The sequence below is a fragment of the Podarcis vaucheri genome (genome assembly GCF_965113315.1).
Source record: "Podarcis vaucheri genome assembly, chromosome: 4".
NCBI classification, from domain to species: Eukaryota; Metazoa; Chordata; class Lepidosauria; order Squamata; family Lacertidae; genus Podarcis; species Podarcis vaucheri.
The window spans coordinates 49,679,575-49,693,724 of NC_138762.1; the positions used below are offsets into that span (position 1 = coordinate 49,679,575).

The 14,150-nt window shown below is 38.4% G+C and overlaps 1 protein-coding gene across 3 annotated transcripts in view; it reads left to right on the forward strand.

Annotated features, from left to right (window-relative positions):
* Positions 1-14,150, forward strand: part of USP25 (ubiquitin specific peptidase 25) — a 57,475-nt gene that overhangs the window by 12,022 nt on the left and 31,303 nt on the right. For all 3 annotated transcript variants that reach the window (XM_082220723.1, XM_082220722.1, XM_082220724.1), the window contains exons 2-5: positions 5,336-5,413; positions 7,726-7,870; positions 10,069-10,192; positions 12,223-12,385. In XM_082220723.1, coding sequence (XP_082076849.1) covers positions 5,336-5,413; positions 7,726-7,870; positions 10,069-10,192; positions 12,223-12,385 — 510 coding nt within the window. The remainder of the gene's footprint in view (positions 1-5,335; positions 5,414-7,725; positions 7,871-10,068; positions 10,193-12,222; positions 12,386-14,150) is intronic.

A 14,150-nucleotide genomic window follows, 5' to 3' on the forward strand; every position in this document is an offset into this window, starting at 1 on the left:
TCTTGAATAATAAGGAACTGCAACTCCCTTTCACTGGCAAGTGGAGGAATATGTGGATGGCTCCTTTCAAATCATTGGGCATTGGATACGTGTTTTGCCACTACACTGCACACTTTTCCATTATAGTAAGATAACTGTAGCTTAATCTTGGGGTCATTTTGCCCATGCAAAAAACTGCTGATATCTGTATTCCATTTAACTCTTAAAGTGGCTTTTGGAGGTGTACGGACATTGAAAATTGGATTCACCAAGATTAGTTTAATGAGGTGATTGAAGCAGTTAAACTCTGTTTTGGTTAACAAGAGATAAACAAAAGGTGTTTGTCAGTGAGCTGAGACTATTCTATATACTAAGCTTCAAAAGGGCTTCTTGTATAACAAAGAATACCAACAATTCTTCACATTTTACATGTCAATACAGTTTAAATTATATATATTAAAATCTACATATAGAAACATGTTTACTAATTCACAAACTAAGTACACATGTTCAGAGTGCATGGGAAATTGGTTTTTATAGATAAATTTTATAATTTGGTCCAAATTTAATACTACAGGCAACAGTTCCTGACCCCCGCATGTGTCGGTGGGGTGCATGAAAGCCCATGCCACCCCATTATGGCCCTGCCCCGACACCGTTCTGCTATCCACTTTGGACCTGTTCTTTTGGGTCCAAAAGGACCTACACATCAGCAGTCACACCTGAATTGTACTCACCTGTAACAGTCACTGCTTGTAATAGTATACTGACTAGCATCCATATTGAATTTGTCTTAATCCTATTGCTTCATATTCTTCAAATGCTTTACCATGTATCTGCCTGACATTACTGATTCTTAAAGTGATTCTATGAAAAAAGTACAAATTAATAATGTTTGGTCACTTTACTGTATATTTTTATTGGCTTGTAAAATTCATAGTGAGGAATATAATCATTTTGGCAAGAATGCTGTGATATCCTCCAACCCTAGCAATTTGAAAAGAAATGGCCGATTGTGAACGACACTAATCTTTACAATTCTGTAGATAGACAAATAGTATTGCATTCTATAATTTTATTTGCATGTCAGACTAGGTTGCCCAAGAGAGTGAAATTTTACTTGAGCCTTGTAATGCCAGAATTGTTCACTGTTTACTCAGTGTCCTGCTGTAACATGGGATATGTCATCTTATTTCAAATTGTATAAATCTGAATTGCTCTTATGGTAGATTAGTCTATCTGCTAGAGTTGTCATTCAGCAGTTAAAGATGGAATTTGGCAGTGTTTGATGTGAACAAGATTTTATATGCAGGTAACTAAAATACAACATGAATACTGCAGTAGTGTGACTGCTTGATATAGGTTCATTAGAAGCATTGTTGACTTGAGGATGGTTGTTGTCAGAATTGTTGAAATGTTTTCAGTCGGTTAAAATATTTGGCAGCATTCAAATGTGTGACTGAAAATGCCCTTCCACACAAACAAGGCAAATCGCCATGTATTCTGGTGATTTCCCCATCTGACTGCAGGCAATCCAGGTGTTCCACATCTTAGATTTATATCTTATATTTATATTATATATGCCTAAGTGTACATGTAGAACTTTACATTTGTCCCTACTGAAATTCATTTTCTTAGTTTTCACCCGGTTCTCCAATCTTTTAAGGTTATCTTGAATTCCAGTTCTGTCTTCAGTGGCTTTGGCTACCCCTCCGAGTTTGGTGTTCTCTGCAAATTTGATGAGCACCCCCTCAATACCTTCATCCAAATGATTATAAAGATGTTGAACAACGGGTCCAGGACATTACCCCATGGTACCCCTCTTGTCATTCCCCCCCCCAGGATGACAAGGAACCATTAATGAGCACTTTTGGGGTTCAGTCAGTCAACCAGCTACAAATCAAATCCCCCTAACAGTTACCTCATACAGTCTGCATTTTACCAGCTTCTCAAGAATATCCTGGGGGACTTTGTCAAAAGCCTTACTGAAATCAAGATACACTATGTCCACAGCATTCCCCGATCCACCAAGTTTGTAACTGTATTAAAAAAGAAATGAGATTTGTCTGGCATGACTTGTTTTTGAGACACCTATGCTGGGTCTTAGTAATCACAGCATTCTTTTCTAAGTGCTCACAGGTGCTTAAGCAACTCCTGTAAAGCCCCATATCTTGAGAGCTTTGTGTTCCACGTAGTATTTCTGCATGTTTGCATGTTAGGGCAGGAATTGTATTTAGATTGACATGTTGTATAGTCATTACTGTAGAAATTGTTATAATTCCTATAATCTCAACAAGAAGAAAACAGCAAATTGCTAACCAGATATTTAAAAAGTAGCTGAAAAGGTTTGTGCTGATATACTTTAAATCATGGCGTAATAGTTGCAATAATGAAATTTATGTACCCGTGAAAGCTTATATTGTCATTAATAATAAATAATGACATTTGTTTAATCCAAGAAAATGTATACACATTTAAATAAATAAGCATGTTAAGGGCCATGGTGCAACAAATTAAAAGCCTATAGAATGCAACGTCCTGTTTCTCACAGTTCTCAGCCAGGAGCCTACAGCAGGACATGAGCACAGTTGCACTCTTCTGCTATTCCCCAGAAGTTGGTGTTCTCTCTGTTTTCAGAACCTGAACATATTGTAATGTTTTCTGTCACTTCTCTGACCCTGCTTCATGCTGCGTCCAAATGAAAATAGTTAGCATCTAATGATTCTCTTTTGGCAGCCTATGTGGGAACATTGGTGATTCTCCAGTTCTGTAGGGATAAATGTCCACTTAACACAGTTGACATCCACAGTCTGGGGTTTTGGCAGCCGAAAGTACAGAATGGGAATTAGCTTGGAAAAGTAAATGCCATAGGGCACCCTCATGCTGTGTTGGCACTTTACCTGGCTATTTTTATTTATCAGTTCAGATGCTGATTAGTATCGCCTTTGCATAAAGTGCACCCTTTAATATATTATGTTAAAAAGAGAAAAATTGGATTTCTATTGTATGCTAAGGCTTGATGGGGGGGGGGGGGTGTAAATCTGTAAGCTAGATGTAAAGCCGTAAAAGTGGGGAAGCTGTAGAGTTCATGCCAGGTACTTCATAACTTTGTTTATGCAAGCCTGGATGCTGGGAAATTCTTTACTAACAATTAGTTCCTGAGGAACTAATAATTTAAACAAGGCACAGGAAACAATTACGTACACAGCAAACAAAAGTAACTGTGACATGAAGTGCATAAACAAGACATCACAATGACACTCTGAGGGCTTTTAGTGTATGCCTTGGTTTCTGATTCCATAATGATTGAGTACCCTTAAACAGATAACACTGCTCATTTCCCAAACATTAGTACAAAATAAGGTCAGGGAAAAGGACAGTTCTTCTTAAAAGATAAAAGGCTTGTTTGTTTATAATACATGCACACATTGCCACCATAATTCACAGACCTCTCCCACTGCAAAAGGTATGAATTGGAGAAGGTAGCTGTCAGATTCTAAGTTTGTATGGTCAGCAGCCATGGTAGTAGCATGGCAGTAGGTTTTAAGCATTACCTTATCTAAGCACTTAAGTCAGGTTCCATAGAGTCATGCAACTGCTTCTTTGAGCCCAAGGAGACAGTAAGCTTTTTATTTTACTTTTATTTTTAACAGCAGCCCCCTTTCCTGCAGAGGAAAACTGCTTTTGAGATTGATGGGATTTCTACTAAATGAAAAAAACCTAAAAATCCCACTTGCTTGTCTGCAATCCGTTGTGTGACCTGAAGCAACTCTTGGGATCTGGACTTAGATTGTAGCTAAGCCCTGCTATTATGTTAGTGAACTTCTTCTTTGCTGGTTATGCTGTGGCCAGATAAGCTTTGGGTAAGAGCCTAACACTGAGTACTTCATATAATTCCTTAAGTGTACTTGTGTAAGGGACTGCCCTCTCCCTGAAGAACTATAATAAATTTTGCACACATATTCATGCTTTGTTATCTGGTGACATCAGCAGTGATTTTTGACAGGTTCAGCTCATGAGGTTTTAAAATACAGTATAAAATTGCAGGCACTAAAGCCAGTAGGATAGATTTTTTAAAAACTAAGTTTTCAGTGTTTCCATATCAGCCTGCCTTTTGTGCTGACATATTATGCAGTCGCTGTTTTAGGCACATGGATAGTGGAAATATTGTATTGCATATAACAGTGTCCAAAACCATTGTGTGTGTTGGTACTTCTATACTGTCCACATCACTGTTTTACAACTTGCAGCTTGTATTTTATTAATGCAACATTTTTCAAAGGTATTTTTTAATCAGTACCTGTGTATTGCCATCTGATCAGTTCAGCGTGCTCAGTGCCACTGTTTATTCATTCTGTGAAGCTAAAGGGCACTGTGCTTCACAACTTTTAGGTGTGGGGTTCTTTTTAATGTTGTGAGCCATCCTGAACATTGCTTTTATGTTGGAAAGGTGGTATATAGTCTTGAATAACCGCCGCAACCCCAGAGTCATTCGTGACTACACTTAACCGTCAGGGGTCCTTTTACTTTTAACCTTATATGGATAGTTTTCCTTTTTCTTGCAAGGAATATGCCAATACGATTTGATATTATTTTATTTACTGTCTTATGTCATGTTTAAAATTGAAATATATGAACCAAAATTAAAACTCCTATTTGTTTGCTTGTTTTTACAATTACTTTCCAGGGCTGTTTCATGAGATTTCCTAGTTACTTGACAATACCAGTTCATTTTTAGATGGTTGCCTATGATATTAAAATACATGACATACTTGACATATGTAGTTAGACTGGGGGTACCAACTACCCCCAGTGCTATTTGACTTCTAATTCCCATCAGCCAGCATGACAAATAGTCAGGGTCTAGGAATGTTGGGAGCTGCAGTTGAACAGCGCTTGGAAAGCACCATATTAGCTATTTCTGAGTTAGATTCTATACAATATATATTTATGGGCAGTGATACTTAAATAAGAGCATTCTGTATTGCAGTATTTAAAATATTGAGATCCCGAGATAACAATGATTGCCTTTATGGGCTTAGCCCATGCTTTCACAGTAGTACACTGTGCGGTATTTTTGTATTTAGGGCACTATTTTATGCTTTGAAGGCTCACTTTCTAATATGGTATAATGACATGGGAAGATTGAATTGAACCCCTTTCTGTCCCCTAATTCTTTAGCTCTCACAGAAGTATTTTCTTTCATCTTAAGCAAATACGTGTTCTCCAGGTTCTCCCGTAATACATGGTTTCACATACAAATAGAAATATCACCACAAATCTTCTCTTTCCACAAGCTGAAAGGGTTTTTTGCCATAATTTGTCTTCGGTGTTTGACCAGCTTTTTATTTTTCAGCACCAGCAGACATTTCTGAATCAGCTAAGAGAGATCACTGGCATCAATGACACCCAAGTACTGCAGCAAGCCTTGAAGGTATGGTGGTTTTCAAATACAATTCTGTATTTATATCTGTCTGCATCTAAATAAGGTTCCTTCTGATGGACAGAAACTTTTTTGCTTCCTTCAGTGAGGTGAGGAATTCAGATAATGTAAAGTATGGCAAAGGCTGGTTTAAAAAACACCTTCCTTTTGTATCTTACCTTTGTTTTTGTTTTTTCATCTGGTGAATGCCTATAGGTACTAGAAATATAGGCATTTACCAGCTATAGACTGCCTTAGTTTCAGCAAGGTGGTGGCCTTTTGTACCATCAGACCATACCCTGGGGACTAGGAAATATAAGGGCCTTCCAAAATGGTTTTTGTAAATAATGCTGCTGATGAAAACATGCTTGTAAAATACTTTATCTAACTAAGAAATACTGTGTATGTGGAGCAGCTCTACCTCTCTTTCAAATCAGAACCAGTGAAGGCAGTGAAGGTCCTGTGTGAGTGCCTGGAGGCAGTTGGAGGATGGATGGCGGCTAATGGATTGAAGTTGAATCCTGACAAGACAGAAGTACTGTTTTTGGGGGACAGGAGGCGGGCAGGTGTGGAGGACTCCCTGGTCCTGAATAGGGTAACTGTGCCCCTGAAGGACCAGGTGCGTAGCCTGGGAGTCATTTTGGACTCACAGCTGTCCATGGAGGCGCAGGTCAATTCTGTATCCAGGGCAGCTGTCTACCAACTCCACCTGGTACACAGGCTGAGACCCTACCTGCCCGCGGACTGTCTTGCCAGAGTGGTGCATGCTCTGGTTATCTCCCGCTTGGACTACTGCAATGCGCTCTACGTGGGGCTACCTTTGAAGGTGACTCGGAAACTACAGCTAATCGAGAATGCGGCAGCTAGACTGGTGACTGGGGGCGGCCGCCGAGACCACATAACACCGGTCTTGAAAGACCTACATTGGCTCCCAGTACGTTTCCGAGCACAATTCAAAGTGCTGGTGTTGACCTTTAAAGCCCTAAACGGCCTCGGCCCAGTATACCTGAAGGAGCGTCTCCACCCCCATCGTTCTGCCCGGACGCTGAGGTCCAGCGCCGAGGGCCTTCTGGCGGTTCCCTCATTGCGAGAAGCAAAGCTACAGGGAACCAGGCAGAGGGCCTTTTCGGTAGTGGCACCCGCCCTGTGGAACGCCCTCCCATCAGATGTCAAAGCGATAAACAACTACCTGACATTCAGAAGACATCTTAAGGCAGCCCTGTTCAGGGAAGTTTTTAATGTATGATATTTTAGTGTTTTTGCTTTCTATGGAAGCCGCCCAGAGTGGCTGGGGTACAAATAATAAATTATTGTTGTTGTTGTTGTTGTTGTTGTTGTTGTTGTTATTATATTATATTATACCATGCTGAAAACCTTTCTGACATCTGTCTGAGATGCTGACCTTTGACTCCATGTTGCCAGTTCACCAGTGCATAATGCAGGCAAGAAAAGATCTCTTTGGTTAAGGTTCAACCTGCACAAGACCCTGCCGTCTCTTGCTGTTCAGTTGGGGAAAGTATCTTTTATTACAGTCTCTACTGAACTTTAGAGCAGGGAAAAGGCGTGTCTCAGGACCACATAGATGGACACAAAATCTTACAGCTTTCTCTGTTCTTTTCAGCTTTTATCAATTGTAAGCTGTTTTACTCTTAGATATGCTACTTGAGAATGTGTATAACAGAAAAGTGGATTCATCTCAAAATATTTTAAGCCAAATATGTAAAAGAAAGTATGGCCTTCTTTCAGAAATAGCAATCTTGTAGGACTTTTTGTTCTGCTAGTTCACCAAATGCTTGTAGTATGGCATGTATGCTTTGAGTGTTATCAAATTATCCTCTGGGCTGGCAAAATATTTTTAATTCCAAGTCATCAGAATAAATTTTAAGCAACTGGTTTATTGGAAGACGTGGGTGTGTGTCAACTTTCTTAGGCACCTGCATCAGACATCATTTGATGACTAGAATTTTTCTACTCTGCTTAACTGATTGCTTATTTCAACTATTTTTTTATTTTAAATTCTTCTTGGAAGAACTAAACACTATGAATATCATCCAACAAGAAGTCAAGCACTTTTAATTTCTGTTGGTTTTCCAGTTGTAGAGAGTTCTTTTGCTGAAACTTAGTGGGACTGTACACAAATCTATCACCTTCTTTAGTGCGACTTAATTTACGTGTAAATAATTTTATGGTAGGTTTCTAATCATGAAATTGTATGCATTGTGTGCAGGTGTAAAGTAATTTGGGTTAGTCTTGGAAGCTAGCTCTGCCCTAATTTGTTGGTTATAAGATGGCATACCAATATGTTTATTCTGTTACATTTAAAGGATAGCAATGGGAATTTGGAGTTAGCTGTTGCTTTCCTTACTGCAAAGAATGCTAAGATTCCTCAGCAGGAAGAGACAACGTACTATCAAACAGCACTTTCTGGCAATGACAGATACATCAGCGTAGGCAGCCAAGCAGATACAAGTAAGTGCATTTTTTTCTGTGTTACTGAAGTACCAACCATCTAAATGCTTGGTCAGAAGATCTTGTTGTCACTCCAAGTCTGATATTTTATATTAAGTGTTTCCTTTATGCCTATAGATCTTGGAGGTTTTGGTTAAAGTGATTTATTTTTCAAGAAGTTTGTCTTTATTGAAAATCCAATAATATAGTAATATAACAGAAAATGAAAGGGAAACCATGAGGGTACATCTACTGCACTTAGCTTTCACCATTTGTGTCTGAAAAACAACATTAATATCTGGTAATTGCGATTTTACTGCCCTGGAAAATTGCTGTCTATGCCTCCATCTGCATACTTTAATTAGAAATTCCTCCAAATGGGTAATTAATTCAAAATATGAAGCAAAAAAATAATACTCTGATTAGTGAAGCTTAATAGTAAAATATCAATCCATATCAAAAAAGCCATGTGATAACTATTTGTGTTTGGAATCCATATGTCCCAGTGCAAGCACATTTAACTTGAGAAGTGTTACAGAATCCCAGAAAACTCACAATTTGGCCAAATAACAGTGCATAGATTTGAAATTAAAAGTTAATATATTTTATGATTAACAAAGTATGTAGTGTTGAGTAAGACTAGTGTAACAGTAAATAAGTCTGACCTGTAACATTCATATTTAATGCTAAGTAAACTTGAAGCACCTCACACTATAGATTTCTAAGCATTACACCCAACCCTTTTGTTAATCTAGACTTGCATTTCATTTTTGTGTTCTGTCATGATTGTGACAGGTGTGAGAACTCTGGATGCTTTTTTTCCTACTAGTTGGCAGAAAAACTTGCTGTTCAGGAACAAGGAAAGGGAAAAGTGTATAAGCTCTGGGAAAGCCAATAGAGTTTGTCCTTGGCACATTTTGAAGTTTCTCCATGTTTAACAATGGATAGTGTTGTCTGGTTTGTAATGATAGCATTCTTGTTAAAATAAAGGAAATGAAAGACTTATTTCCTTGGAACACACCTAGGAGAGAATCAGACAAGCTTCAAACAGTGTGATGGCAGCTGCTTAAAGCTACCTTGTTTTCCATCTCTAAATACATGAAGCATTCTTTGTGGAAAGCTTATGGTATGCAGCATCTAGGTTTTCACTGTTCAGATCACCAGAACCTGAAGATGACTGGCTTTCCTATGTTAACCACCTTGACCTTTACTGACCACTGTATAATATGATCTAGTCATACATGCATATCTCAACTTATTAGACCAAGATATGCATGAGCTTTGCACCTGCACGTTACATCCTGGTACTGTCCCCTTCCTTCCTTGAGTACTGCAGCTAAAGAGTTTATAGGATAATAAGCTAAAGTTTCCCATTATTTCCAAACCACATATCTATAGTTACCTGGTAGTTTGAAATGAGTTTCAGGTAACAAGCTGAGCTGCAGCCCAAATTGGATTGATTACCTGGTAAGATTTTTTTATATACCATATTTTTCGCTCAATAAGAGGCACTTTTCCCCTCCTAAAAAGTAAGGGGAAATGTGTGTTCGTCTTATGGAGCGAATGCAGGCTCCAGTGCTTCAGCGAAAGCAACAGGAAGCCTCCGGAGTGCAGTGGGAGCTCCCGCTGCACTCCGGAGGCTTCGCGTTGCTTTCGCTGAAGCCAGGAGAGCAAGAGGGATCGGTGTGCACCGATCCCTCTTGCTCTCCTGGCTTCTCTTCGCTGGAGAGGCTCTATGCAGCTTTCCTTCTCTGCGCAGCGCCCCTTCAGCAAAGCGGGAGGAGAAATGGAAGGGGCTACGCTTCTCCTGCCGCTTCACTGAAGGGGCGCTGCGCAGAGATGGAGAGAATATTTTTTTTCTTGTTCTCCTCCTCTAAAACTAGGTGTGTCTTATGGTCGGGTGTGTCTTATAGAGCGAAAAATGTGGTACATGTCAGAAATATTGTTTCACTGGTAGTATTGGTTGTATTGGATAATCATCTGAAGTTTCACAAGCCATAGTTTATGAAGTTGTGGCCACATGCTCCTCCTCTGCCCCCCCTTTCCTTTCTTCCATTGTGTACTGGTTTTCCTTGTGGAGATCCTGGCTTGGATTGTCAGGGACATTAAACCCAAATTCCCCCAAGCCTGTACCATTGTTCTGAAACTAGCACAAGATAAGTTGATGCTTTTCATTCTGTTGCATTTTTAATTTTGAGAAATGCAGTTTTGCCTTTCAGATGTGATTGATCTCACAGGAGATGATAAAGATGATCTTCAGAGAGCAATTGCTCTCAGTTTGGAGGAATCAAACAGGGCATTCAGGGAGACTGGCATAACAGATGAGGAACAGGCCATTAGCAGGTAAGCAAATAAGAATCAAATATTGGTTTTCTTTATGAATGATAGTTTCTTTGTTGCAGTGTGCTCTAGATACTAAAAATCACTCTCCATACGTGTGAATTTGTTAGAGCTACCTATTTTTGTAATTCTTCAGAGAAGCATTTGTGAAGGTCAATTTGACATTAAACTTTATCTGAGATATTTCAGTATTAAAATTTATTATGGCTCTGTGTGTGACAGCCACATCCAGCAATTGGCTGTCTAGGAACTGGTTGCTGCTGCAAGCTTCTACTTAAAGTAGAATTACTGTCTTCAGAATTAGTATACCATAGGCTCTGAGGCCCACTGAAACATGTGGAATTATTTATAATGCTTGTAATATATTGAGGGGCACAAGCAATGTATCTGTCAATCAGGATGCCTAACCTTTAACCTTCCAGCTATTGCACCATGCTGGCTGATAAGAGTTACAGTTAAGCAACATCTGGAGTGGTTCTGTTTTCTTCCCCCACCTCCATACCTCTGTGCCCTTAAAAGACAGACCCATTGATTCTGTCCAATGCTCCATATTTTGCATGGTTTCATATTGTGATTAAAATTGGAATTGGACAAATTCCAGCACTATCAATGACCAATACCTAAATAACATCTCCCGTGTTCAGAGGCAGTATGCCACTGTGGGCTAGTTGCTTGAGACAAAAGCATGTAGGGGCTGCTGCCTTAATTCCCTGCTGGCAGACCTTCTTGAAGCATCTGTTTTACTATCATGGGAAACAGGATGCTGGATTAGATGAACATCTGGTCTGGATGTCAACATCAATTAGCCTTTGGTGCCTATAAAGAATAAATAGCTAAAACAAACATATAAACATTGAAATGATGACATTAATAACATTAAAACTTATAATAAAACATTTCTAGTAGCCAAATGCCAGTCAGGTATTGGTCCTACAAATTTGCAGAGCATCATTGTTGCTATATTGAACAACAAAGCAACGTGTGTGAAATTTTCATGTCTTTGAATATTATATACACAAAGTTCCTGACATAACTTACTGTTACTTTTGCCATGATGTGCATGTTGTCTGCTTATGTTTGTTATTTCTGGATGTCCTTTATATCTTCGTTCCAAGTGAGTCCTTCAACTAGGACTTGCCTTGTCTTGGGATTTTAAAGTATGCTTCCTGAGTGCTCATGTGTACCTCTTGGGAATTCCATTGTCTATTTTCTTAATGGACACTAGATGGTATTCTAGAGAAGAAGTAAGTTCTATGAAAAGGAACGTAGGGTTTGGAAAATTCATCTTGCAACTATATGTTATGGTAATCCTATGGTAGGGAGCTATGTGCTAGTTTTAAAGTCAAAGTAAACCAGGTTGTCACCATCACATTTTATAGTTTTATTTATTTTATAAAATATATATGCAACTTGTATGTAAAAATGGAAAAATCCTCACAGCAGTTTACAAAGCAGTGATGGTATCTCCTTATAACATGTTAACACAATTTTCCTTCATGATTCTTTATTAGAGAAGGTTTAATTCAAGCTTTATAACATGGAGATTGGTCTAAATATTGTAGAAATACAATGTTTTGGTTCAAATAAAAAATGTTTTTTTAAATATACTTGAATACTTTCATTTTTCAAAAAAGAGAAGTGATAGTTGTATTAAACCTATATGCCACTAGATAGCAACTTTAACAAGAAAGTCTTATTGCAGCTTAAAGGCCAACAAATTTATTATTTCATAAGGGCCTCATTCACCCTTGGCTAATCTTCCAGGGGCCACTTGATAACAGTGGGTTTGGCCAACCCACATTCTTACAAACAGAACACATGCATGCAGATTAGATGATGTATAGAAATTTAATTAATAATAAATAAATAAACAAAATTGCTCAATATAAGCCCAGTTGCATAATCATTATCTGTTGGAAAAATCTGTACTGATGTATCCTAAGTTTCTGAGCTGTTGTGTTTCCCGTTATGACATGATCTTGATATATTGTGGCTTACTTTCCATTTTCTCATTATTTCCATTGATTTCTAAGAGTTTTAGAAGCCAGCATAGCAGAAAACAAAGCAAGTTTGAAAAGGACACATCCGGAAGTGTGGAGTGACTCTCCAAATCCGTATGATAGAAAACGTCAAGATAATTGCCCGGTGGGATTGAAAAACGTAGGCAATACATGCTGGTTCAGTGCAGTTATACAGGTAGAAGATTTATACACTTAATTAAAAAATTGAACCATGGTATGTATTAAGCACCTATGTATACCAGAGATACAAGTAACTGATTTAACACACAAAGAACATGCTGTGCAGAAACATAAGACGAAGCAGCAGAAAATGTTCAGTATTATCTACAGTTAACAAAATCAATTTGTCATTAGAATTGCCACTAGAGTATGGGATTTATGCTAAAGAAATCTTGGCTATTAAGAAGATAAGCATTCAATAATGATGATGATGATGATGATGATGATTAATAATAATAATAATAATACCCCGTCTATCTGGCTGGGTTTCCTTAGCCTCTCTGGACGGCTTACAGCGTATATAAAACCATAATAAAACATCAAGCATTAAAATGAGTAAGTCAATGAATTAGTTTGGCTTCATCCAAACTGTGGCTTGACTTCGTTGCTTTGTGAAACACATGTGCCACATGCCCCTGGAAGGCCCCTGGAACAATACAAGTTTTATGACACACAGCATGGAGCCAAAGCTGCAGGTTCGATCCCTGTAAGGGACAGCTGCATTTTCCTGCATTGCAGGGGGTTGAACTAGATGATCCTCAGGGTCCTTTCCAATTCTACAATTGCATGAAACACTGTGATAAAACCACAGTGTGTGCTGGAGTATGTCCTTGTAGACATCTGGGTGATCCTTTTTGCCTTTATGTAGTCCTTCTTTTCTTCTCCTCCGTGATGGTGTTACGCCAATCAAATAGAGAAGGACGAATAAACTTTTCAAATCCTAGTTTTCCCTCATGCTTACAATAGACCACATTTCCAGTAGTTGTGCATGTCCAAGTAGTGGAAATTTAATCCCGTCAGGAGGCTTGAAAACTGACCTTAGTCTTGTGATCTCATATTAATGCCACCCATATGCAACTTTATACCTCTTAGTCATATTATATTGGCTGCTATCTGCCACATACATGGTACAAATTTGAAATAAGATGATTGCCTTAAAATTGCTATCAAAATGCTAGATTTGATACGTTACAACTTTGTAGTGACAGAAATACAGATTCTTAAGTTTAACTGTTTTGTTTGACAACCAGAACAGATTATGTTTCAAGTTACCATCCTCGTTGACTTCATGTGGGATAAATTTGGACATTACCTACTGCAGTATTTATTTAACCACAGGATTGATAGGCTCCTTAGATTGCATCCACTGTGGGACAATATTTCATGCTTTCCCTGGGGGTCTTTTGAAACCTGACACATTTTCATAAGAGGTCAACAATGTGCAATGTTGATTTCATTAATCAATGACGTGCTGTGTGGTATAGTACTACGGTGAAACGAAAACAAATCTTACGCTGCTGCTGCTGCTGCAAATTTCCCTTTCAAAACTAGTTCTAATGAAAGTTTAGCTATATTGATGTTGTCTTTTTATGGATCATTTCTTTGGTTTCTACCACTTGCATCTTAAGCCAAAAGTTTGTTTTTGTTCAGTCAGTATCATCTGCCAGAAAAGCAAAGTTGTTCTGAACATTCTGTGTGGTAACACAAATATTTTCTGGAAACTTACATACAACTTCCATGCATTCTAGCTTCAGCACTGAAGGTGATTTTTAAAATATATTTCAGCAGTGCATCTATAAGTGAGCAATACTAAATATGAAGACCCCAAGACCCCCACTCAAAGCCATAATAAAATCTGCTTCTTAAAGTTTGTAGAATATAACATCTATATCCCGAGATTTATTTAGCCCTTTACTTTTTCTAGTACTTACCTTTCATCC